General features: G+C 33.4%; 1 protein-coding gene across 2 annotated transcripts in view; it reads left to right on the top strand.

The window, feature by feature from the left end:
• Positions 1–25,207, top strand: part of LOC126883029 (sodium/potassium-transporting ATPase subunit beta-2-like) — a 118,509-nt gene that overhangs the window by 72,645 nt on the left and 20,657 nt on the right. For both annotated transcript variants that reach the window (XM_050648215.1, XM_050648216.1), the window contains exon 3: positions 10,325–10,611. In XM_050648215.1, coding sequence (XP_050504172.1) covers positions 10,325–10,611 — 287 coding nt within the window. The remainder of the gene's footprint in view (positions 1–10,324; positions 10,612–25,207) is intronic.

Below are 25,207 nucleotides of genomic sequence, written 5' to 3'. Positions count from 1 at the left end.
GCGTTTTGCTTATGTACTAAAAATAAATAAGTTAATAAGGGGGGGGGGGGAGTGTAACACTTATTCCAGTGCACTGTATAAGCGATATAATAATTATGAGAAATCACACAGTGTAAAGTCCTAAAGGTTAAGGACAAAAAAGGGGGATTTAAAAAAATATTATTAATCAATTAATATGATACATTGGGCTAATGCATTCAGTAATTATTAATATAAAATACGTTCATAGTAGGAATGAACGAAACTGATTGTAAGAATGAATAGAATTGCTTGTAAGAATAACCGTATTTATTGTGCCAATGAACGGAATTAATTGTAACAATAAACGGAAATAATTGTAGAAATAAACGAAATACGTTAGGAGAAATAACACTGTTATTGGCACAACGAATGGTCTTCGTCGGTCAATTAACGACGTTGTTGTTTCAATAAATAGTGTTCGTTGACTCAATGAACTGAGTTCGTAATATCAATAAAATGATATTATGGTATACATAATGAATGTTCGTCCATTCAATAAACGTAATACATTGGCTCAACTAACGAAAATAATGAATTGATGAACATCGTTTTGTTGTTCCAATAAAACCAAGAATTGGACAAATTTTAAGAATTGCGTTTGTTGTCTGAATTAACATTTTTATTGATATTACGTACCTTTTTCGTTGAGTGTACCTAGTCCTACACATTTCTTCGAATCCAAGTGCAGTTATTTCAATAAATTTAATACTATTTTCCCCAATGCTTCTCCTGTCAGGCCTTGTTCTTCCCCTCTCTCTTAATTTTCATTAATTATTTTTATGTTCTCATAAGCGCCAATGAATTTGACAAAATCTTCACGAATGTTGTTATTCTGTATTTATCTCAAATTTAGAGAAAGCTGTTCCACCTGGGGTAGGTCGGTCTTTTCGTCAAATATGACAGAGTAATAATTTACACTTTAAACCTGATTTATTATATGTTCAATTATTTTTTCACCACAACATGCTATCAATTGATTTTACTGGTGCTACTGATGTATCTTGCTCAGGATGATACTGTGGATAGGTGTTGTTTAAGAGTCTTATCTCCTGATGCGATTTTAAACCTTAACATTTTCCCTTATTGCTAGGTCCAGCATCTTCGTCCAGAAGCAGAAGGCCATCATCACGGTGGCCTCTCAGAGGAATATTTTGTCGATCTAAGAACACTGGACTCTACTAGTGTCGTAGTCTTTCTTTTTTTCTTGTATCTGTTTAGACCTTTGAGAGTCTATCTGGTTAATAACTGACTTTTGCGGGTTGCGATAACTTTGTAGAAAATTCAGCCCAAGTTGAACGTACTCGTTGTGGTATGATGTTTTTTCGTGGGTTTGTATGGCTCCGTCTTTGCCCATTAGTTTGGCGAAAGATGTTAAAGGTTTCGGGACAAGGCTTTGGGCTGTCATCCCTTTATTGTGACCATATTTTTCATTAGAAAAATAAAACGCAATACTTGTAAAACAATCCCTTTTGACTGTGTGAAAGTACCCAGCAACTTATTTGTTCTAAATGCTGGTGATCCCAGTAACGCTTTTTTCTTTTTTATTCTTTGTGTGAACAGAATATGGGAATTGATACGATTTTGAGGCTGCCAAGGTCGTTCTAACAATTGGCACTTTGTAAAATTATTGACATTTTGATTTATAGAATATCCTAATGTTGTTCTGAAGCTATTTTCTTGTGGCATTTTTATAATCAAGTATATTCAAATGGGAAATAAGCCACAATTTTACCTAAAAATGATTTTATTAACGTTTCGACGCCCAAGTCGGGTGTCGTTGTCAAAATACAACGACACCCGACTTGGGCGTCGAAACGTTAATAAAATCATTTTTAGGTAAAATTGTGGCTTATTTCCCATTTGAATATACTTGATTATAGAATATCCTATGTCATTCTTAAAGCTACCGTTACTGCTTTTGTTCAATTCTAGTCCAGAAAACATATTTATCTCCTGTTTTGTATATATATAAATATGTGTTTGAAACTAAAAACATTTAAACGGCAAATATTTAAATTTATATTTTTTACATTCTCGGGAGGGGCCATGGCCCCCATGGCCCCCTCCCTGGATCCGCCCTTGTATACAGTCACCGCTTTAAAATAAAGCTGCCTAATATCAAAAATATTAGTTTCCTTGTATAATAATTCAGTGGAGTAAAGCTTGGGCTTGCGATAAATTGATTTAAAAATTTTTTTTTGGACGAAATTTAGTTGTTCCAAATGATTGCCACACGCCCCGCCCCACCCAAGAATCCCATAGCATAATCTAGATTCTACTAAGGCAAAGTACATAGTTTTTAAAAGGCGCTATTCTAAAATATTGCTTAAGTATTTAAATTTATAGAGTAAACTTCGAAGGTTTTTTGTCACATTAGCAATATGTAGGTTTTATTTTAAATGACTATCAATTGTAATTTGAATTGTAATTTTAAATTTCCCTAGTCCGTCTATCCCAATTGTCAGGGATAGATGGACCAGCCTCCTCGTTCAAACAAACAACGTTACAGGCACGCTGCTTTAGGTTAAGATCATACCTAGGTGTACAATGAAGTTATAGCAGTGGTCTCACATCGAAATCATTTAAAATATCTTAGCCACATAATAAAGAAGTCGCGTATAAAAAAATTTTCAACTCACGAAAACAAACAGATGAAGTTTTCTTCTAAAATACGCGTGAAAATAATGAGAAAGACTAATAGTATGGTATAGTTAGACCCAAACCCAGACATCCAAAGTGAAAGTTATCCTCCAACACCAACTTGTTCTATATGGTCCACATAATGTTCAGAAAAAAGTCACACCATTTTGAGCGTCGGGTTTGGGGGGGAGAGGGGGGAGAAATCTGCAAATTCGTAGTTTTTTACGTTTTTCGTCAATATTTCTAAAACTAAGCAGTTTAGCATGAACAACCCTCTACACAAAATTGTTCTACGTTAAATTTGAAATAAAAAAGGCCCTATGCATAACCCTTCTAAAATGAACGGTTCCAAAGTTACGGAGGTAGTATAGTATAATTGGTCCAAAAAAAAGGCCTAACCCAGACATCCAAAGTAAAAGTTCTCCTTCAACACCAAATTGTTCTATATGGTCCACATATTGTTCAGTAAAAAGTTACACCATTTTAAGCGTCCGGTTTGGGGGGAGATGGGGGACAAGTCGGTAAATTAGTAGTTTTTTTAAGTTTTTCGTCAATATTTCTAAAACTATGCTTTAGCGTAAGGAATGTTCTACAGAAAAATGTTCTACATAAAATTTACAACAAAAAAGGCTCTATACATAATTGTTATAAAATCAACGGTTCCAGAGTTACGGAGGGTGAAAAGTGGAGGTTTTCGATACTTTTTATATTTACCGATTTCTCCCCCCTCTCCCCCCCAAACCCGACGCTCAAAATGATGTGACTTTTTTCTGAACATTCTGTGGACCATATAGAACAATTTTGTGTTGAAGGATAACTTTCACTTTGGATGTCTGGGTTTTGTTATAGTTATATCATAAATATTGCCCAAAAAATATAAAAAGTATCGAAAACCTCGACTTTTCACCCTCCGTAACTCTGGAACCGTTGATTTTATAACAATTATATATACAGCATTTTTTGTTTTAAATTTCATGTCGAACATTTTTGTATATAACATTGTTTACGCTTAAGCATAGTTTTAGAAATATTGACGAAAAACCTAAAAAAACTAGTAATTAACCGGCTTCTCTCCCATCTCCCTCCCAAACCGGACGCTCAAAATGGTGTAACTTTTTACTGAACAATATGTGGACCATATAGAACATTTTGGTGTTGGAGGAAAACTTTTACTTTGGATGTTAGGGTTAGGCCTTTTTTTGGACCAGTTATACTATACCACCTCCGTAACTTTGGAACCGTTCATTTTAGAAAGATTACGCATAGGGCCTTTTTTATTTCAAATTTAATGTAGAATAATTTTGTATAGAGGGTTGTTCATGCTAAACCGCATAGTTTTAGAAATATTGGCGAGAAACTTAAAAAAACTACGAATTTACCGATTTCTCCCCCATCTCCCCCCCAAACCCGACGCTCAAAATGGTGTGACTTTTTTCTGGACATTATGTGGACCATATAGAACAATTTGGTGTTGAAGGATAACTTTCACTTTGGATGTCTGGGTTATGCCATTTTTTGGATCAACTATACTATACTACAGGGTGTAACAAAAATACAGGTCATAAATTTAATCGCATATTCTGGGACCAAAAATAGTTCGATTGAACCTAACTTACCTTAGTACAAATGTGCACGGAAAAAAAGTTACAGCCCTTTGAAGTTACAAAATGAAAATCGAATTTTTCCAATATATCGAAAACGTTTAGAGATTTTTTATTAAAAATGGACATGTGGTATTCTTATGGCAGTAGTATTTTAAGAAAAAATTATAATGAAATTTGAACACCCCATAAAAATATTATGGGGGTTTGGTTCTTTTAAACCCCCCCAAACTTTTGTGTACGTTCCAATTTAAATATTATTGTAGCGCCATTAGTTAAACACGAGTTTTTAAAAACTTTTTTGTCTCTTAGTACTTTTTCCAAAAGTCAGTTTTTATCGAGATAGTTCCATATTTGTCAAATCCACTACATATTTTTATATGGTAAAGTACGATTATGGAGACTTGGTAATAATATGAAAATTTATTTATGATTTACATTTTTAAGTATATTTTGAACCATATTAAAAAAGAAGCCACATCTCGATAAAAGATGCTTTATCAAAAAAATACAAAGAGGCAAAAAAGTTTTAAAAGCACTGTGTTTAACTAATAGTACCGCAGTAATAGTTTAATTGGAACGTACACAAACATTTGGGGGGTTTAAAGGAACAAATCCCTCATAAAATTTTTATGTAAACATATTAAAAAAGAAGCCGCAACTCGATAAAAACTGCCTTATCGAAAAAATACTAAAAAGGCAAAAAAGTTTTAAAAATATTGAAGTTAACTAATGGCACCACAATAATAATATATTTGGAACGTACACCAAAGTTTGGGGGGTTTAAGGGAACAAAACCCCCATAAAATTTTTATGGGGTGAACAAATTTCACTATAATTTTTCTTTAAGATGTTCGTTCCATAAGAATGCCACGTGTCCATTTTCAACAAAAAATCTCTAATAGTTTTCGATATATTCAAAAAAATCGATTTTCATTTTGTAACTTCAAAGGGCTGTAACTTCTTTTGTGTGCATATTTGTATTAAGGTAAGTTAGGTTCATTCGAACTATTTTTGGTCCCAGAATATGCGGTTTAATTTATGACCTGTATTTTTGTTACACCCTGTATAAGCAGTGTTCCGTCTACTCAACAGCAACCACCACACATACCGACTGCAGCTCTGCTGTAGTAGGCCATCGAAATATTCGACCGGTCCGTCTATACCGGTGGTCCACCTATCCCCGACTTACCCTATTATTTGTAATAAATACTTAATTTAAGAGATTTTTATCACAGATCACCTACCTCCTCTAGATTTTCCACGATAACGCTTTGATTAAATATGAAAAACAGCGCTCCAATCCGCTTGTATCGGAACTAATCCAAGCGGGAATTTCAAAATGTAATTTTGGTAGGAAGAAAATGTTAGGTTAAAATATTTTTGTATAGTTGGAAAAAAAAAATAATTTGCTTTAAAAATATGCAAATTATTTTTAATTTCAAATATACAAAATACCATTTGGAAAAAAATAAGACATGGCAACGGATTTTTATTTATTTATTTAATACCAGCAAAACCACTTTGTAAATATTTTTTACAAATCGTATCTTTACAAATGAAATTAATAATAGTTATGTTCCAAATACTTCTACAAAAGGGTATCTCAAATGATTGAAACATGTGTGCATCTCTACTTGTTGAAGGACTTTCAACTAAAACAAAAAATTAATATAATAGTTTATACCATGATTCATAGAAATTAGGTATAACACAAAATGCATTATGTAGCTGTGGGTCTTTCGGAGACTTAAATCATATATTTTTTAATTGCAATAATTATAACTTAAATACAAAAATTCTAATACAATCACTTATTCAAAAGAATTATTTACCACCTTACCATATCCATAATGTTGTCTGTACCACTGATATGAACATATTAAATCTGCTAGTTAGTTTTCTCAAAAGTAATAATATATATTTATAAATGTTTATAATATGAATTTATTTTATTATCGTACATAATTATCTTGACAATTATGACATAAAAAAAATCTGTGGCACACACACCATGATTCATTTCACGTAAAATAATTTTTATTAATTATAATATATTTTCAGTACCTAGGGGTTACTTACTTGGTGTTACATTCATTTGCTTCCATACACCACTAACTGTATTACTTGTTCTCTAATAACAAATACTTGTTGAACTCACCATGCAAATGTAAGCTAGGAATTGCTTTTGGATATAATCTATGACATCATGATACTACGATACAATGCAAACTGATCTTCATATCACATTGGTTTTGTTTCAAAAACTGCATTTGAATCCATTTTGTCTAAATCAGGATTTTTTATCAAATAAATAACAATCAAATAAAAATTCTGACATAAAGGCATACTGACAATGATGACAATTGACAAATTATAATGACACTCAGACTCAGTGATATAGAAGAAATCTTCACTCCAGTGCATAGCGACATCTGAAAAAATTAATCGGTACTCCAAATGACATTTAATTTAGGATGACTTTGAGATACCTGCGTGAAACATCTAAAGAGAGTTAAGTGATCAGTGATTTTTATATTTCTTTCGTATTTCCACGCTTGAGTATCTTCGGTAGTCAAATTTTACATTTTTGATTATAATTGCTTATTTAGACTTTGTGACAGTGTTGACTGTGTTTATAACTTCGCTTCTTTCTTTCCCCGGGATTTTGAATAGTTGTATGCCTTCATTTCTTAAGAAAAATATGTTATTGAAAAATAGATGACAGATGCTGAAGAACAAAATAGCTTCCGTGCAGGCAGATCCTATATGGACAGCATTTTTCAAAGTACCTTTCAACTCATATATCTGACAAAGGCATACGATATTGCACCACTTTCAATGCTCTGGGTAGCAATGGAAAAACAAGGAATAAATAAAAAAAATATATAAAAGCAGTACAACAGCCTTACAAAAACGCTTCTTCTTCTTCTTCTTCTTTTTCTTCTTTTTATATAGACATTACCCTGTCTGTTTTTCAATGTACCTCCAGTAAGTTGTCATTCCATATTTTTCGTGGTCTTCCCACTGATCGTCTTCCTATTGGGAAACCGTCTCTCGCCGGTCTTACTAGGTACTCTATTTGTTGTCATTCGGCTTATGTGGTTGTTCCATTCTACTCTTCTGCTTTTCACCCAGTTATTAATGTTGTCCTCCTTGCATCTCCTTCGTCTATCTGCACTTCTAGCTCTATCCCTCTGCGTCTTACCATCGATTTTTCGCAATGTTTTCATCTCTGCTGTTTCTAGCATTCTTTTTGTCCTTTCTGTATCAGGCAGTGGCGGCCGGTGAGGTAGTGCCATGGAGCCATGGCACTACCTTATTTTTATACAGAAACATATTTTTTTTTTATCTTTAAACCGTTTTAATGTCCGTTCATTTTTTGTGCGTATTTCTTTTCTCTTTATAAATTATATAAAATCTGGCAACTGTGCAGTCCGGTACAACCCTCGCCACTCACAGTGAAAGGAATGATCGCATCGTGCCCCGTGCCGAAAGCTTAGATGGCTCAGCTGGAAAGAGAAAGATTTTACGGGCATTCTATGTAAGTGACAGAGATAGAGCTATATTGCACTTTTCATACACGTTTAAATGCGACTATTCGTGCCTGGCTCGATCTAATATTTTTTACTATGCTCATCATAGTGAATAGTGGATCGTTGATCTAAAAAGATTCTCGTACAGTGTAGTACATTATATTTTCGAGTTTTTTTACGCGCTCGCTCGCTCGTTTTTGTATTTATAATTATTACATTTTTAATGATTAAACTTTTAATTATAAAATATTATAGTTTTTTTTTCTCTCTCTGATTCTGGCCTTGGTTTAGAACTAGAACCTTTAGCCACGTAATTGTATAACTTATCACTAAGTCACGTGTAATGTGTAGTGTGTGTGTTGAGTAAGTGTCTTGTTACTTTGCAAAGTCGACGTCATTGTCTTTGTAAAGAGACGCTAATTGTATCCGAACGTCTGCGGTCCCTCCGGTGAGTACCGATCCCACAAGGACAGAAACTATTTTCATTTATTGATTTATAATAAATGAAAAAATTCCTGACCCTGGCGGGGTTCGAACTCACTACCATTCGGAACTCTCGATCCAAAGGTTAGGCGCTCTTACCACTGAGCCACAGAGGGGGTCTATTATAGTTTTAAGTAATTTAAAATTTTTTAATTTTTAATAAAACCCGAGTTAAATTTAGCTTATCGTGATAGTCTAATTCAACACAATGAACAAGAAGTGGATAAAGAATCGATATGTTTTGAATCAAATTAAAAATTCTATATGGTTTTGTGGTGCTTTCGAGTTAGTTTTGAGAAATCACGACGAAAAGGAAAATTCAGAAAATAGAGGCATCTTTATGGAACTGTTCAATGTTAGCCGAATTAGACAACGACTTAGGTTCCGAATTAGACAACGACTTAGGTTCATATTCAAAGTTCCAAATCTTTAAAAGCATGTACCTACCTCAAAACAATACAAAATGAACTCCTTCAGTGCATCTTAGATGTTTATAACGAGGAAATAAGGAAAGAAATTGAAAATTATCTTTGTGTTGCAGTGATTGCCGATGAAACGACAGACGTCGCGTCGCTGGTGAATTTCAGTTATAGTTGTCCGATATTTGTGTAAAGGGCGATAAGTTGAGAGATTTTGGAGATTTTACTTGTTGGACGGACATGATGTCAAATCAATCACTGAATGCATTTTAAATGTTTAAATTTCTTGACACCCCAGAAATGGTATATACCTACATAACGTAAAAGTATCCGTACCTATTTTTTTAATTTCTATTTTATACTTTTTTTGACAATATCGTGAACCCGTCACTAAAAATTTAGGCAGCTGCCCGAATTCTGGCACTACCTACTTAAAGTGATACGAGCCGCCACTGGTATCAGGTCGTGTTTCTGCCGCGTATGTCATTATTGGTCTGATGACTGTTTTGTAAATTCTGCCTTTCACTTCTTTTCCGATGTTTTTATTTCTCCATATTGTTTCATTCAGGCAACCTGCGGCTCTGTTTGCTTTATTCACCTGATCTTCCACTTCTGTTTCGAGCTTTCCGTAGCTGCATAGTGTGATGCCTAGATATTTAAACTCCATGACTTGTTCTATTATTTGACCCTCCAGCTCTAATTTACACTTTATTAGATCTTACAAAAATGCGATAGTAAATATTAAAACAGGAAATAAATTAACTAGAACTAGAGAAATTCCTATTAGTAAGGGTCTAAGCAAGGCTCCTGTTTAGCACCTGCACTCTTAAAAATATATTTGAATAGGGCCCTTTCAGTGTGAAGAAGAAAGTGCTGCAATATGGACATTCCAATCGAAAACGAGATGTTGTACATGATACACTTCGCTGATGACCAAGCCATTCTAGCTTAAGAGGAGAGTGATATAGACTGTATGCTTAGAAAACTGGAAGAGGAGTACTCCAAGTGGGACCTCATAGTTAATGTACAAAAAACCGAGTACTTAGTTTAAGGAGAAAAATCAGAAAACCTACAAATTGAAATTGGAACTATATGTAAAACACTTGGGATTGGGAGTCCAAATAACATCAAAAGCAGGAAGTAACGAATAAATACATTCCAGGATTGGCTAAACAAGATCAACCCCTAGACAGTTACATGGATTATTGTGGAATAATAAAATAACAAAAGAAGAATTTATAAAATAATAATAGAAAGTATTAATAAATCAAAAATTATGGCCATTGGAGACGATGTTGCTGGCTTACTAGGCTTAATAAGGTAAGGAAAGAAGCTATTTGGAAAGAAATGGAAATTGATCTAGACCTAACAGACACAATTGAAGACTAAACTTGTATGGACACCTGGAGAGAATGCCTGAAAATAGATTGGAATTGGAAATAGAATGGAATTACAATCATAACTCGCATAGTTACAACAGGGTAAAAGAGTTTGATCTCTTTAATGGTCCTTGTCATTTAATGATACCTGGAAATAGCGTAGCGACTTTTGTTTAATTTTTATTCTGAGCTCTTAGCATTATACCATCAGTTATTCTTCCTTAATTACTTAAATTTTTTTTTAGAGTACTACGTTCCCAGCAAAATAGCTAAAGGAAATGGCCAAATTAAAACATGCTCTCATCACGACTATCCTACTAGTGGAGAAGTATGCGAAGTCGATGTCAGAGATTGGGAAGAATGCAACAGGGATCAATTCTTTAATTATCACAAGAATTCTCCATGTATTTTTATTAAATTGAACAAAATATATAACTGGGAGCCAATGTATTACGATGATCCATACGATTTACCTGAGGAAATGCCGGATAATCTGAAGCAACATATAAGGGGTATCAACAATACTAGAGAGGTAAGAACTTTTAACAGGTCTTCTAATGAAAGTTTTTTTCTTTTTTTTTTATATAGATATGACTGTCTGTTTTTTCAATGTGCCTCCAGTAATGTGTCGTTCCATCGTTTTCGTGGTCTTCCCACTGATCGTCTTCCTATTGGGGAACCGTCTCTTGCCGCCCTTACTACTCTATTTGTTGTCATTCGGCTTATTGGTCATTCCATTCTACTCTTCTGATTCTTGTCCAGTTATTAATGCCACCTAGCACTTCCGTCGTATATTTGTACTTCTAGCTTTGTCCTAAAATATATTACCATAGATTTTTCGAACGGTTTTTTCTGCTGTTTCTAGCAATCTTTTTGCCCTCTCCGTGTCTGTCTCTCGTTGGTAATGTTTCTGCCGCGTATGCCATTATTAATTTGGTGACTGTTTTGTCAATTATGCTTTCATTTCATTTACGATATTTTTATTTCTCCATATAGTTTCATTCAAGCAATCTGCGGCTCTGCCTGCTCTATTTACTTGATCTTCCACTTCTGGTTCGAGCTTTCCACAGCTAGATAATGTGATGCCTAGATATTTAAAGTCTAGTAAACATTCCAACAAACTAGGATTTGTAACCATGCATGCATTTAAAAATGCATTTCTGGATTGTTCTATTCTACATTTTACTTTTAGTTTTGAGCCTAAGGTCTCATTTATTCAGCATCATAGATATTTAAACTTATCAAATTGTTAAATTAGCTTCATTTACTAATATAATTGATGGATTCGACCGTTACTTGATATAAGTTCATTTTATCTAACAATAAAACACTGAAAACGTTGGTTTTCTATACTTCCACAAAATTTATTATAACTATATGACTACAGCTGTTTTGAGTGCCTTTCTCAAGTGATTTAGTTTACTATGGGTTTGCCTTTTTAAAGTCTTTAACCGAAGAGGTTGAGGAGTGGGGAGCTGTTTGTCTCGAGTTGGTCATTCAGAATTATATCTGTATTTTTGAATATGTAGAATTTGAAACTCTTCATTAAAAGAATGATTATGATCTAGAAGGTGAAATGCGTATGTAGAAGTGTGTGTTTTTCTATTGTTGAAAGCCTTTTATGTTCTGCTATCCGTTTGTCAAAGATTCTGCCAGTTTGACCGATGTAAGTTTTTGGACAGTCACCACAAGTTAGTTTGTAGACACCACTCTGTATTTGTTTTCTCTTTCGGCTCTTGTTTTGGCCTCATTAAATTTATTTCATTCGAAGTACCTGGCCTATTTTCTTGCCCAGATATTGTACTAAATTTTTTGTTTTCTCTTTAATTACCTTTCGTTAGTAGTAAGTAGTTGTAGCCTCAGTAAGTAAGAACAAATTCGATTGTTAAGTCGTCGTTTTGTATAGTAACAAGTGCCGCCATAAAAAACGTCGGTTTCAGTTATAGTAAAAAATAAATTAACCCTTTCTCCCTCCTTCCTTCACCTTACTAATAACTGAAGACTTCTCGACCTACCAGTTAAAATAAGGTAAGATTTTTTGTTATTCTTTCCCTACAGTCTACTTTAAATTTGATTGCGTAATAAACCAGCATCGCGTAATCGCCACCCCATAAGTTTTGGTCCTTCGAGCCGGATCCTCTTGAATCAATTTCGTTGTTGTTTTGCCGGTTCAAGATCAAGTATTTTTCGCATTGGATTAATTTATTTAAGATTATAATTGCAATCGGTATAGTATATTTTGTCGTGTTAAAATCTAATTAAATCGTCGTGTAGGTATCCTTTTTTGTCGTGTATAGAAAAACCTTGTTCTTCGGTCGACTATAGTTAGAACATTGAATTCGTGTTTTTGCTTCTGAACCCATCGCTTAGTGAAATCGATTTTGATTAAGTAAATATATTTGATTTCGATATTTTGCAAACCTAAAAATAATTTGTTTGGATTTAGTTTAATAAAATTTTAGTAATTGTTGAAAAAATATATACACCTAATCACTATTCTTGACATATTTTGGTTTTTGTTCCATTTTATTTCTTCATCATTGATAATTTTTTGAAAGAATTTCAATATTTATTATTAAACATGCCTAAAAGTCAAAACGAACTAAAATTAGAGCGATTATGCTCTAAACGTGAAACTATCTTTCGTAGGGCTCAATTATGTTACGATGCCGGGTCGGCCTTAGAAAAAGATCCAGAAAATGCCTCAAAAATGCGTAACTTTGCAGTTAGATATAGTACTTTCGAAAAAACTCTATCAGAATATGAGGAAATTGTTCAAGATATCGTTATATTAAAACAAGAGATGGAGCCAGATGCTGGTGTTGCTTACCATACGCATTTATAGATGCATTTTATGATCTCTACTCCAATATTAAATATTTAGCTTCATTATTAATAAATAAACCTGTTGTTTTGAGTAATAATCCCAATATTACTAATAATTCTAATATTAAAATGCCTAAATTTGAATTATACTCTGGGCTAATTAGCAAAATACAAGGAAAAGTTATTTACCAGCAATTTTATTGCTGGAATCGAATCTTATTATTGTATGTATTAATAATATAGATATGCAAAGTCCGCAGATAGTGTACTACTTTTTTTATAAACAAAATGGCGCCCGAAAATCATGTTTTTTTCAATTTTTGCTCTATAACTCCAAAGATTTTAACTTTAGACCAAAAACACTCAAATAAAAATTCACCGCAATTAAATTCTGCATAGAGATGTGTTTTTTCCGATTTACTTTGACGAAAACTTTCCCCGGAAAAAGCGGGTTTTTCCAACAAAATCTTTAATTTTCAACTAAACTTTTAGATAAGTAGTTGTTAATCAATAATTAAATACCTTGGTAACGTAAAAGCCCTTTCCGTATGTATTATAATTCCAGAAGTCTATGGAAATAGAATGAACAGTTTAGCAACAATTAAAATGTTAATTAAAAATTTACGGTCGCTAATAACGACAATAATTATGATACATAAGAATAACTATGATTTTTTCATAAAAAGACACTATACCTATCTAATGTACTTTACAGAATTGAAATTGGGCTATTTAAGCGGCCTCAGGAATATTTTAAAATTATAAACAATTTTTTGGTTTATAAACAAATAGAATATCTCGGGAAATATTAAACTAAATTAAATTGTGAAAACGGTATTCGAAAGACAGCGGCAGGACACTTCTTTTAAAAGAAAAAACGTTTAATTATGACGAGTGGTTCCTGAGATAGTTGACCGGTCAAAGTTGACCGGAATTTACGGCAAAGATATAAACAATAGGATCATAATTTTTAAACCATCACCTTTTTATTTTTGTCCTCTTTCTCCACACCAATTTTCATATCTTTAAAGTCCTCATAACATATAGGTATTATTATAATAAAAACTATCGATAATACGTGTGAAAATTGCCAAAAATAGTAAAATTCCAATCAAAAATTAGGTTGGAGAAAATGTAACCCTCAAAGTTCAAAATCGGTATACGTTAACAAAATGCATTTTCTCGGCTTCCCATGGAGTAATTTCCTTCATTCTTTTTTTGTTCCCTAATAACTCGAGTAGAGCCATCGAACTAACGCATTATTAAATGTCAAACTTGCTTTTCTTTTGTTATAATAGATTAATTTATTTATTATAACACAATATTTTAATTTGTTTAAATAAAAATTGTTTAAATAATTATACAGCTTTCAAATGAGAATATTTATGTTTTTAACTTTAAAAGGTACACTTGTAGTAAGTTTATCTAAAGAAAAGCCTACAACTGGAAAAAATATGTAATTTTCTGTTCTTATAAATAAATAAATATATTATATCAAAACAAAAGCAAGTTTGACATTTAATAATGCGTTAGTTCGATGGCTCTACTCGAGTTATTAGGGAACAAAAAAAGAATGAAGGAAATTACTTCATGGGAAGCCGAGAAAATGCATTTTGTAAACGTATACCGATTTTGAACTTTGAGGGTTACATTTTCTCCAACCTAATTTTTGATTGGAATTTTGCTATTTTTGGCAATTTTCACACGTATTATCGATAGTTTTTATTATAATAATACCTATATGTTATGAGGATTTTAAAGATATGAAAATTGGTGTGGAGAAAGAGGACAAAAAGAAAAAGGTGATGGTTTGAAAATTATGATTCTGTTGTTTATATCTTTGCCGTAAATTTCGGTCAACTTTGACCGGTTGTATCTCAGGAACCACTCGTCATAATTAAACGTTTTTTCTTTTAAAAGAAGCGTCCTGCCGCTGTCTTTCGAATACAGTTTTCACAATTTAATTTAGTTTAATATTTCCCGAGACATTATATTTGTTTATAAGCCAGAAAGTTGTTTATAATTTTAAAATATTTCTGAGGCCGCCTAAATAGTCCAATTTCAATTATGTAAAGTACATTAGATAGGTATAGTGTCTTTTTATGAAAAAATCATAGTTATTCTTGTGTATCATAATTATTGTCGTTATTATAGCGACCGTAAATTTTTAATTAACATTTCAATTATTGCTAAATTGTTTATTCAATATCCATCGGCTTCTGGAATTATGATATATACGGAAAGGGCTTTTACGTTACCAAGTTATTTAATTATTGATTAACAACTACTTATCTAAAAGTTTAGTTGAAAATTAAAAAATTTGTTGGAAAAACCCGCTTTTTCCTGGGAAAGTTTTCGTCGAAGTAAATCGGAAAAAACACGTCTCTATGCAGAATTTAATTGCGGTGAATTTTTATTTGAGTGTTTTTGGTCTAAAGTTAAAATCTTTGGAGTTATAGAGCAAAAATTGAAAAAAACACGATTTTCGGGCGCCATTTTGTTTATAAAAAAAGTAGCACACTATCTGCGGACTTTGCATATCTATATTATTAATATATACAATCAGAAGATTCGATTCCAGCAATAAAATTGCTGGTAAATAACTTTTCCCAAAAATGGCCTATTCTCCGATAATCAGCCCAGACTATTAGTTAAGTTTGATGGTGAAGATATATCTCTGTGGCCTGTTTTCTATGAAAATTTCAAACAATTTGTTCATAACAAAATAGAATATCCCAAGTCCGATAAGCTGCAGTATTTGTTGAGTTGTATTTCCGGGAAAGCCTTGAAAAGCTGTAACTCAATAGAACCCATTCCTAATAATTATGATATTATTTGGAATATGCTTGTTGAAAGATATAATGATAAAAAATATTTGTTTAATCTCTATATGGATCGAATTGTTAATTTTCGCGGTTTGCAATCTAATAATCTATCCTATTTGGAAATATTTTTGGAAAAGTTTGATACTAATGTTTCTGCACTAAAACGATTAAATCTCGATAATTTAGATGATCATATTTTAACTTATTTAGCTATGTTAAAATTACCACAAGATACCATAGATTCATTTGATTTAATAAGAAATAATAATAATTTACCCGCTTATGATGATTTATTGAAATTTTTACGCCAACGTAGTAAATCTCTTATTAACAATGATAGATCAAGGAATTCCAAAAATAATTTTTCGTTTCAGAAACCGAACAAATCGTTTCATTTGCAAGAACAGAATACGTATTCCTCCATAGATTGTGTTGTTTGTAAAAAAGGCCCACATTTAATTAAAGACTGTAAGCACGTTTTAGGGCTACCATTTGAATCCAGATTTAAATTAGTGAAGGAAAATAATTTATGTTTAAATTGTTTTTCTTCAAAGCATCGAGTATCCAATTGTCCGTCAAAATTTTCTTGTGTTGTGTGCAAAGCTAGGCACCATTCCAAGTTGCATAAGCCAAATACTACTCGGCCTAATGAAAATGTTCCATTTCCCTCCACTAGTACTCAGCCTACCTCTGGTTCTTCTGATAATCCTTCTAGTTTACATGTCCGCCATTCTAAAAATATCCCAAATGAATCAGAATCGAGTTCTGTTAGTCTGTTTGGGACAATAATGATTAAAGTTGTTGATAAATGGGGTAGTGCTCACAAGGTTAGATTTTTGTTAGATAGTGGTTCTTCTGCTAATTTTCTTACTTTTGATTGTTCCCGAAAATTAGGCCTAAGTTATTCGAAATTAAATTTGACGGTCTCTGGTAAGGAGGATCAACTACCCCGATAGTAGGTAAAACCAACATTGTTATCTTTTCTCATTTTGATAAAAAAATACAATACCCTATAGAAGTGTTGCTTATAGACACAATCTCTAATAATTTGCCAGATCAACCAGTTATAAAGACTGTATTAACAGTATAGAACACTTGAATTTAGCTGACCCGAATTTCTTTTTTCCTGGCAAGATAGATGGTATTTTAGGCTTATCTGTCTTTTCAAATATCATTGGTTGTAATAGAGTGTCGTGCGAAGATTCTCTATCAGCTATTGAGACTAGTTTAGGTTATGTAGTCATGGGCTCAGCTGCACCAAATTTTGAAAAAATCCACACATATTTGTCTTTCGTCTGTAACCCTTTGTTGAATTTAGATTCCTTGGTCGAAAGAATGTATGAATTAGAGGATTTGCCCACTGTTACTAATAGTTCATCAGAAGATGAAATTTGTGAAAATTTATTTTTAGAAAATGTATGTAGAGATGCAGATGGTAGATACACAGTTTCGTTGCCGTTCCAAAATGATCCTAATGTACTGGGTGATTCTTTTGTTCTTGCTAAAAATAGATTGTTGTCCTTAGAAAATCGCCTCGCACCAAACCCAGAACTTAGAAAGCTTTACTGTGATATTTTCAAGACTATTTAGACCAAAAGCACATGAGTTTAGTTCCCATTCAATCCATTGATTCGTTGTCGTATTATATTCCCCATCATTGTGTTTTTAAACCAGATAGCCCTTCCACTCCTTGTAGAATAGTCTTTGATGCCTCTATGAAAACTAGTAAAGGACCGTCATTAAATGAAATTCTCTATAAAGGTCTAAAATTACAAAATAATCCTACCACAATATTGTTGAATTTTCGTCTTTTTCCAATCGCAATTGTCGCTGATTTGAAACAAATGTATAGGCAGGTTAAAGTGGTTGAATCTCATTGTTCGTTTCAAAGAGTTTTGTGGAGATTTGATACCAATGATCCTATTTCTATTTTCCAATTAAATACTTTAACTTTTGGAGTAAAATCCTCACCATATCTTAGTCTCAGGGTAATAAAACAATTATGTAATGACGAATCTAAAAATTTTCCTGATGCTGTCATCTCAATTTTAAGAGATATGTATGTAGACGATTTTATTAGCAGTTTTCCAAATGTTTCTGAAGCTATAGTTACACACACTCAGTTAGTTAATTTGTTTCAAAAAGGTGGTTTTAAATTAACCAAATGGATGTCGAACTCGAACGATCTACTATCGACAATCCCCGAACCCCTTCAATTGGTCAAAACTAAACAATTTGATAAGTCAGTCTCCAGAGTGTTAGGATTGCAATGGGAAGAAAAATGTGACAATTTTAGTTTTGGGTTAGAAATACCCTCATCGACCCGTTGTACAAAAAGAAACATGCTCTCACTTGTTGCTCGTATGTTTGATCCCTTGGGATACCTATCTCCTATAACCCTCTTGCTTAAAATTTGGATAAAAAAACTTTGGACTCTAAAGGTAGATTGGGATAGTACTGTACCAAAAGAAATCGAAATAGCATGGGAAAAGTTTCAAAATGAATTTCATGTCCTATACAAAATACAAATTCCACGCCATATAGCAGTTACACCTAATTCGTCGTTGTCTTTTGTAGGATTTTCAGATGCAAGTGCTGCTGGATATGCAGCCATTGTTTATTCCAGGGTTGTTAATTGTACAGGTCAAGTTAAAGTTACTTTACTGTACTCTCAATCTAAAGTATCTCCAATGTCTAAAATAACTCTTCCTTGATTAGAGCTTTGTGGAGCGCTTCTTCTCTCAAAGCTTCTTTCACATGCTATTGAAACTTATTCTCCTAGACATAATATTGATAAAATTTTTGCCTTAAGTGGTTCCATGATTGTCTTAAATTGGATAAAGTCCTCAGGGAAAAATCTCAAATTATTTGTTCAAAATAGAGTTGTTACAATTCATAAGATGGTTCCGTCACATTATTGGTTTTTTGTTCCTGGAAAGGAAAATGTTGTTGATTGCGCCTCTCGAGGTTTGATTCCTTCTTTGTTAGTCAACCATCCCACATGGTTTACTGGTCCAAATTGGTTACTGTTGAAGCCAGAATATTGGCCTATTCAGTCCGCCAACGGACAGGAAATTATGATTTGTGATTCTGAATATAGATCACAAACCTTCTTTGGTAATGTCACTCGTGTAATTTCTCCGCTGTATACTCTTATTGAATATTTTTCCAGTTGGTCGAAACTTTTAAATTCCACAGTATTCGTATTGAGATTTCTTAGAAAATTGCCTTTAAATAATCGGATATCTCTATTTGATTTAAAAATTGCAGAAATTAAATTAATTCGAGCTGTCCAGCAAAAACATTTTTCTGAAGAATATAAAGCCCATTCTCAAAATCTCGTTGTAAAATCTTCCATACGTCGTTTGAATCCATTTATTGAAAATGGAATAATTAGAGTAGGTGGACGTTTGTCCAACTCCCAATGTAGTTTTGAACAAAAACATCCGATTTTGTTGCCCAAAGCCGATCCTTTAACCATTTTGTTAATAGATTATTTCCATAAATTGCATTTACATGCTGGAGCGTATTTGTTGCAAAATCTTCTGAGAACAAATTATTGGATACTATCTAGTCGTCAGGCCATCAGAAATAGAATTTGGAGATGTAATCGTTGTTTTCGTCTTAATCCTAAACCTACCTATCCTATGATGGCTGACTTACCCGCCGTAAGAGCCAATCAGGCAAAAGCCTTTTTACACACTGGTGTAGATTATACTGGTCCATTTTCCATTACTATAGGAAAATATCGTGGCGTAAAAACTCAAAAGGCTTACGTATGTTTGTTTGTTTGTCTAAGTACGAAAGCCATACATCTTGAATTGGCCTCCTCGCTCTCTACAGATTGTTTCTTAGCCGCTTTTAAAAGATTTTTATCTCGTCGTGGAAATTGTAAGGTTTTATATTCAGATAATGGCACAAATTTTGTGGGTGCCAAAAGAGTCCTCGATGAAATATATCAATTAACTACTTCAAAAACTTATAAAGATGCATTCCAACAGGAACTTAATAATACCAAAATTTCTTGGAAAATGAACGTACCTTATGGCAGTCACTTCGGTGGTATTTGGGAAAGCAATATAAAAAGTGTAAAACTTCATTTAAGTAGAGTTGTGGGGAATCAGATCCTTACTTACGAAGAATTCGCGTCCTCTTTGTGTTCAAAGTAACGACCCTGAAAATCCAGTCGCGCTGACTCCATCGCATTTTTTATGTACAGAACCTTTAGTGTCATTACCCTCGATGGATATTGATCTTGATAAAAATATGAGTACTTTGAAAATATATAAATTACTAGATTGCATTGTTCAACATTATTGGAAAAGATGGCATTCAGAATATTTGTCTTCTATGCAGTCTCGTTTAAAATGGAACACTAACTCGAATCCTCCCAAAGAGGGAACGGTAGTTATAATAAAAAATGAAACTATCCCACCTTTACAGTGGCCTCTGGCAGTCATAGAGACTTTGTATCCTGGAAAAGATGGGATTGTTCGAATCCTAAAAGTGCGAACCAAGCACGGTAGTTACATGCGCCCAGTCGTTAAACTGTGTCCTCTACCCAGTCAATAAACTAGAGAGGAATTTTTTTTAATTTTATTTGGTAGTTAAAATTTTAGTTTAGGGTGATGGGTTCATGTGCAGACTTAGCATATTAAAATTAAATTAGTTTTCGTTGATTTTTAGTTATTTTTCTTTTATTTTAAAAATAAACTCGGGGGGCAGGATGTTTTGGCCTCATTAAATTTATTTCATTCGAAGTACCTGACCTATTTTCTTGCCCAGATATTGTACTAAATTTTTTGTTTTCTCTTTAATTACCTTTCGTTAGTAGTAAGTAGTTGTAGCCTCAGTAAGTAAGAATAAATTCGATTGTTAAGTCGTCGTTTTGTATAGTAACAAGTGCCGCCATAAAAAACGCCGGTTTCAGTTATAGTAAAAAATAAATTAACCCTTTCTCCCTCCTTCCTTCACCTTACTAATAACTGAAGACTTCTCGACCTACCAGTTAAAATAAGGTAAGATTTTTTTATTATTATTTCCCTACAGTCCACTTTAAATTTGATTGCGTAATAAACCAGCATCGCCTAATCGCCACCCCAGCTCTTATTGTTCTTAATATATTTGCTTAAATTGTTGTTAGTTCTGAAAGCTGGTGTTATTTCATTCTTTTTTATGTATCTGGCTATTTTTGTTGTTATCTTGCCAGTATATGCGAAACTTAGAGTGGCCCAAAGAAGAATGGAATGGTCACTACTTGGACTGACTCTCAGAGACAGGGTCAGAAACGAAGAAATCAGAAGAAGGACAGGCGTCACAGATGTCATAGAGCGAGTAGCATGGCTGAAGTGGAATTGGGCGGGTCATGTAGCCAGAATGAAGGACGGGAGGTGGACCCAAAAAATTACAGTGTGGAGACCAAGAGAAGACAGAAGAAGTAGAGGTAGACCACCTACACGATGGACAGACGACGTCAAAAGGATTGCTGGGAATTGGTTGCAGAAAGCCCAAGACCGACAAAATTGGAAGAAATTAGGGGAGGCCTATGTTCAACTTTGGATGCAGAAGGCTGGATGATGATATGTGATAGAGCAGAAGGTACTGGGTTATTTCTGTGGTGGTGGATAGACTAATTTCAGGGCTTTCTTATGGAGTTTTTGGTTTAAAATTTTATTAATTGTTTGTTCGTTATAGCCATTGTTTACTGCTATTTGTTTAATGATGTTCAGTTCTATTTCGAAGTTATTTTTTGACATGGGAATTTCTGTCAGTCTATCATGCTATGGTAGGCTAATAATAATATCGTATGGCATTTTTGCCGGGGAGATCCTTTCGGACAGTCCCGGCGCTATTTACATCTTTAACCCTGTTTCAAGTAACTAGTGCCGATGTACACTAGCCCAGGGGGACCGACGGCTTAACGTGCTCTCCGAGGCACGGTGAGACGGCTCGTGTCATTATTGGAAATGAAAATGGTTTGTCTTTGGCAGGGCTCGAACCCACGTGCACTGGCGTATGAGGCCAGCGGTATTGCCGTTACTCCACGGCCGCTCTATGGTAGGCTGCTAATTTGTGTTGTGTAGGATGGGATGATGAATTGTGTATAGTTGTGTCAGTATGGGTAGGTTTATGATATACGGAGAACTCATGTTTGTTGTGTAGTCTGGTAACTGTTACGTCTAGAAAGTTTATGGACTTATTCTATTCTGTCTCTATTGTGAACTCAATATTACTATGAAGTGAATTAATGTATGATAGAAATTGGTCAAGTTGCCTGTTAGTTCCTGTAAAGCATACTAGTATATCATCCACGTATCTCCACCAATATAAGAACTGTTTAAATACGGGATGTTTAGAAATTGTTGTTTCAAGCTGGTTCATAAATATATCTGATAGCAATGGGCTTAGAGGATTACCCATAATAAGTCCTGCACTGTTGTTTGTGTATATTTGATTATTGAATTCAAAATAGTCTTGATTTATGCAAAATTTCAAGAAGGTGTAAAATTTCCGATGCAATGATCGGATTTGTACTATTATGGTGTAAAAGATTTTTAACTAGAACAAAAGTTTCTGTAGGAGGAACACTAGTAAAAAGATTTTTTACGTCAAATGAAATTAGTCTAGAGTTGTTGGGCAATTGAAAATGTTGTATTTTATTAACTAGTTCTAGTGTATTTTTTACGGTGAATTTAGGTGAAAATTTAAGGTACATATTCTGTAATAATATCTGACAGTTTTTTTTGTCAATAACACCAGCTTTCAGAGCTAACAACTTAAGCAAATATATTAAGAACAATGAGAGCCGAAAGAGAAAACAACTACAGAGTGGTGTCTACAAACGAAACTTATGGTGACTGTCCGAAAACTTACATCGGTCAAACTGGCAGAATCTTTGACAAACGGATAGCAGAACACAAAAGGGCTTTCAACAATAGAAACACAGACACTTTTACATACGCACTTCACCTTCTAGATCATAATCATTATTTTAATGAAGAGTTTCAAATTCTGCATATTCAAAATAAAGGCCTTAAGCTATATTTATTAGAATCTATGGAAATTAATTAAAAAATACAGATATAATTCTGAATGACTAACTCGAGACAAACAATTCCCCACTCCTCAACCTCTTCAGTTAAAGACTTTAAAAAGGCAAACCCATAGTAAACTAAATCACTTGAGAAAGGCACTCTGCCGAAACAGCTGCAGTCACGTAGTTACAATAAATTTTGTGGAAGTATAGAAAACAAACGATTTCAGTGTTTTATTGTTAGATTTACTAATATGTTTTTGTTTTCTTCGCACTAATTGTTAGGCCATATTTTTCACTCTCGCTCACTACCCTATTCAGCAGATTTTGTACCGCTTGTTCGCTTCCACCAGTTCATACCGTATCATCGGTATATCAGACGTTATTGACAATACTTTCATTGATTTTAATATTTTCTTGTGCCTCATCCAAAGCTCGTGCAAATATCTCTTCTGAGTACAGGTTGAATAATAATGGCGAGAGTATACAACCTTGTCTAACTTCTCTTTGGAATTTTTAGGGTCTCAGTGTTTCACATCTCCGTTCTTATAAATGCATTTATTATGATATAATATTAAGAGGCTACAGCAGCGCGTCATCAATATTTTTTTTGGAAAGTTTTGCGAGCTTTCAACAGTGCGACAACAGCGCCTCGGCATTACGACAGTGACACTATACTATCAAAAATAAAGGCACACTATTGTGATAACAATAATTATTGTACTCATAGTCAGTGGTGTCATGGCAAAATTAGCAGTGCCGGAACGCACTGCTAATTTTTGTTTACAAAACCTAAATTCTCTATTTATCTTTTTTTCTTTTCTTAACCAGTGTGGGAACGGCGTTCCCACGCGTTCCCACACCATGACACCACTGCTCATAGTCATAGGCGCGCTAAATGTTGCCAAGTCTGTAAAGTTCGATTTATTGTTATAGATAATAGATAAAATCTAGGCATGAAATATAAAAGTTGATTTGAAGAAACTGTATTTTTTGTTCTTCTTAATATATGTGTGCCAAATATCTCGACAAAATATTCAAAATTAATGCTGCAATTTTGGAAGGCGTTTCCGCGCGCTGATGTTGCCTCTTAAATACATAATGATTATGAAATAATATTAAATAGTAATTAAATAATATATAGGGCAGTCCATGAGGGTATTTGGCTCTGAATTCCATCATACTACATCGATTTACTTGATATTTTCACAGTAAGTAGGGAATAGCTCAAGAAACAAAGTCTACCATATGCCGATGTGCGCTTTTATCTTGGGGGTGGTTCCCACCCCTTCTCGGGGGTGAAAAATTTTTTGGTTAAAATGGCCACGGAAGAGGCTAGAGAACCTAATTTTAAGCAAAAACTGTTCTATAATTATTTTTTGAAAACTCAATACTTTTTGAGTTATTCGTGGTTGAAAATTGGCCATTTTCATTGAAAAATGACACCTTTTTGGACTGATTTTTGCGAATACCTTAAAAACTATGCATCTAACAAAAAAACTATATAAAATATTTCTGTAGGTTATAAAAAAAGAGATTCGTTCCTTCATAAATCTTCTAGTTAAAATACAAAGAGGGATATGAAAGGAAATGAGGGAAATAACAGAGAAACTGTCGATTTTAGGTGTATAATGATACTAATATATTTTGTAGTGCTGAAAAAGAACTTTAAAATGAGCAATACTAAATGTGGATTACATTCAAACTAAGCGAGCTATTCTGCAAAAAAGTTGATGACTAATGTATTTTAAGAAGAAATGATAAGTATATTTAACCCCTCATCCATCAGAATTTAAATACATCGTTTTCCTTCTACAATATTTTTTATTATAGTGTTATTTCTGTATTAAAAAAGTTGGACTAGATCTTCCTTTTCCTACATGTAACTCGAAAAAAATAAGAGATACGAAAAAAAGATACCACACAAAAATGTAGGAATTTTTCAGATAAAAATTTCCTTTGTATTTTTCATTACTGTATCTCTTATTATTTTCAAGTTACATGGAAAAAAGGAAGATTTTTAAGAAAATTTAAAAATGCTCTCTATAATTGGATCTTTTTTTTCAAAAACCATTTATTTTAATCCCGTACAACTTTTTAAACATAGAAATAACACTATAATAAAAGGTATTGTGGGGGGTTAAAATTACTTCTCATTTTTTCTTAAAATACATTAGTTATCAATTTTGTTTGCAGCATGTCTCGCTTAGTTTTAATGTAATGGACCTTTAATATAGCTCATTTTAAAGGTCTTTTCAAGCACTACAATAGTAGTCCAGGGTAATAAGCTAGAAATAGACCATGTTCGGGACACTCAAAGATCCAGGTAGCTGACTACTTTTTTAGTTATTATAGACCTATAGGAAGAAAACCTACCTGTTTTCTGCCTAAAGTTCGCGTCCGTTTTTTAATTATTAACAATTTAGTGCAAAAATCGCGATTTT

The sequence above is a fragment of the Diabrotica virgifera genome, chromosome 4 (assembly GCF_917563875.1).
Source record: "Diabrotica virgifera virgifera chromosome 4, PGI_DIABVI_V3a".
Taxonomy (NCBI): Eukaryota; Metazoa; Arthropoda; class Insecta; order Coleoptera; family Chrysomelidae; genus Diabrotica; species Diabrotica virgifera.
Note: the sequence above shows the minus strand (reverse complement) of the source record. Positions and strands in the feature narration are given on the sequence as shown.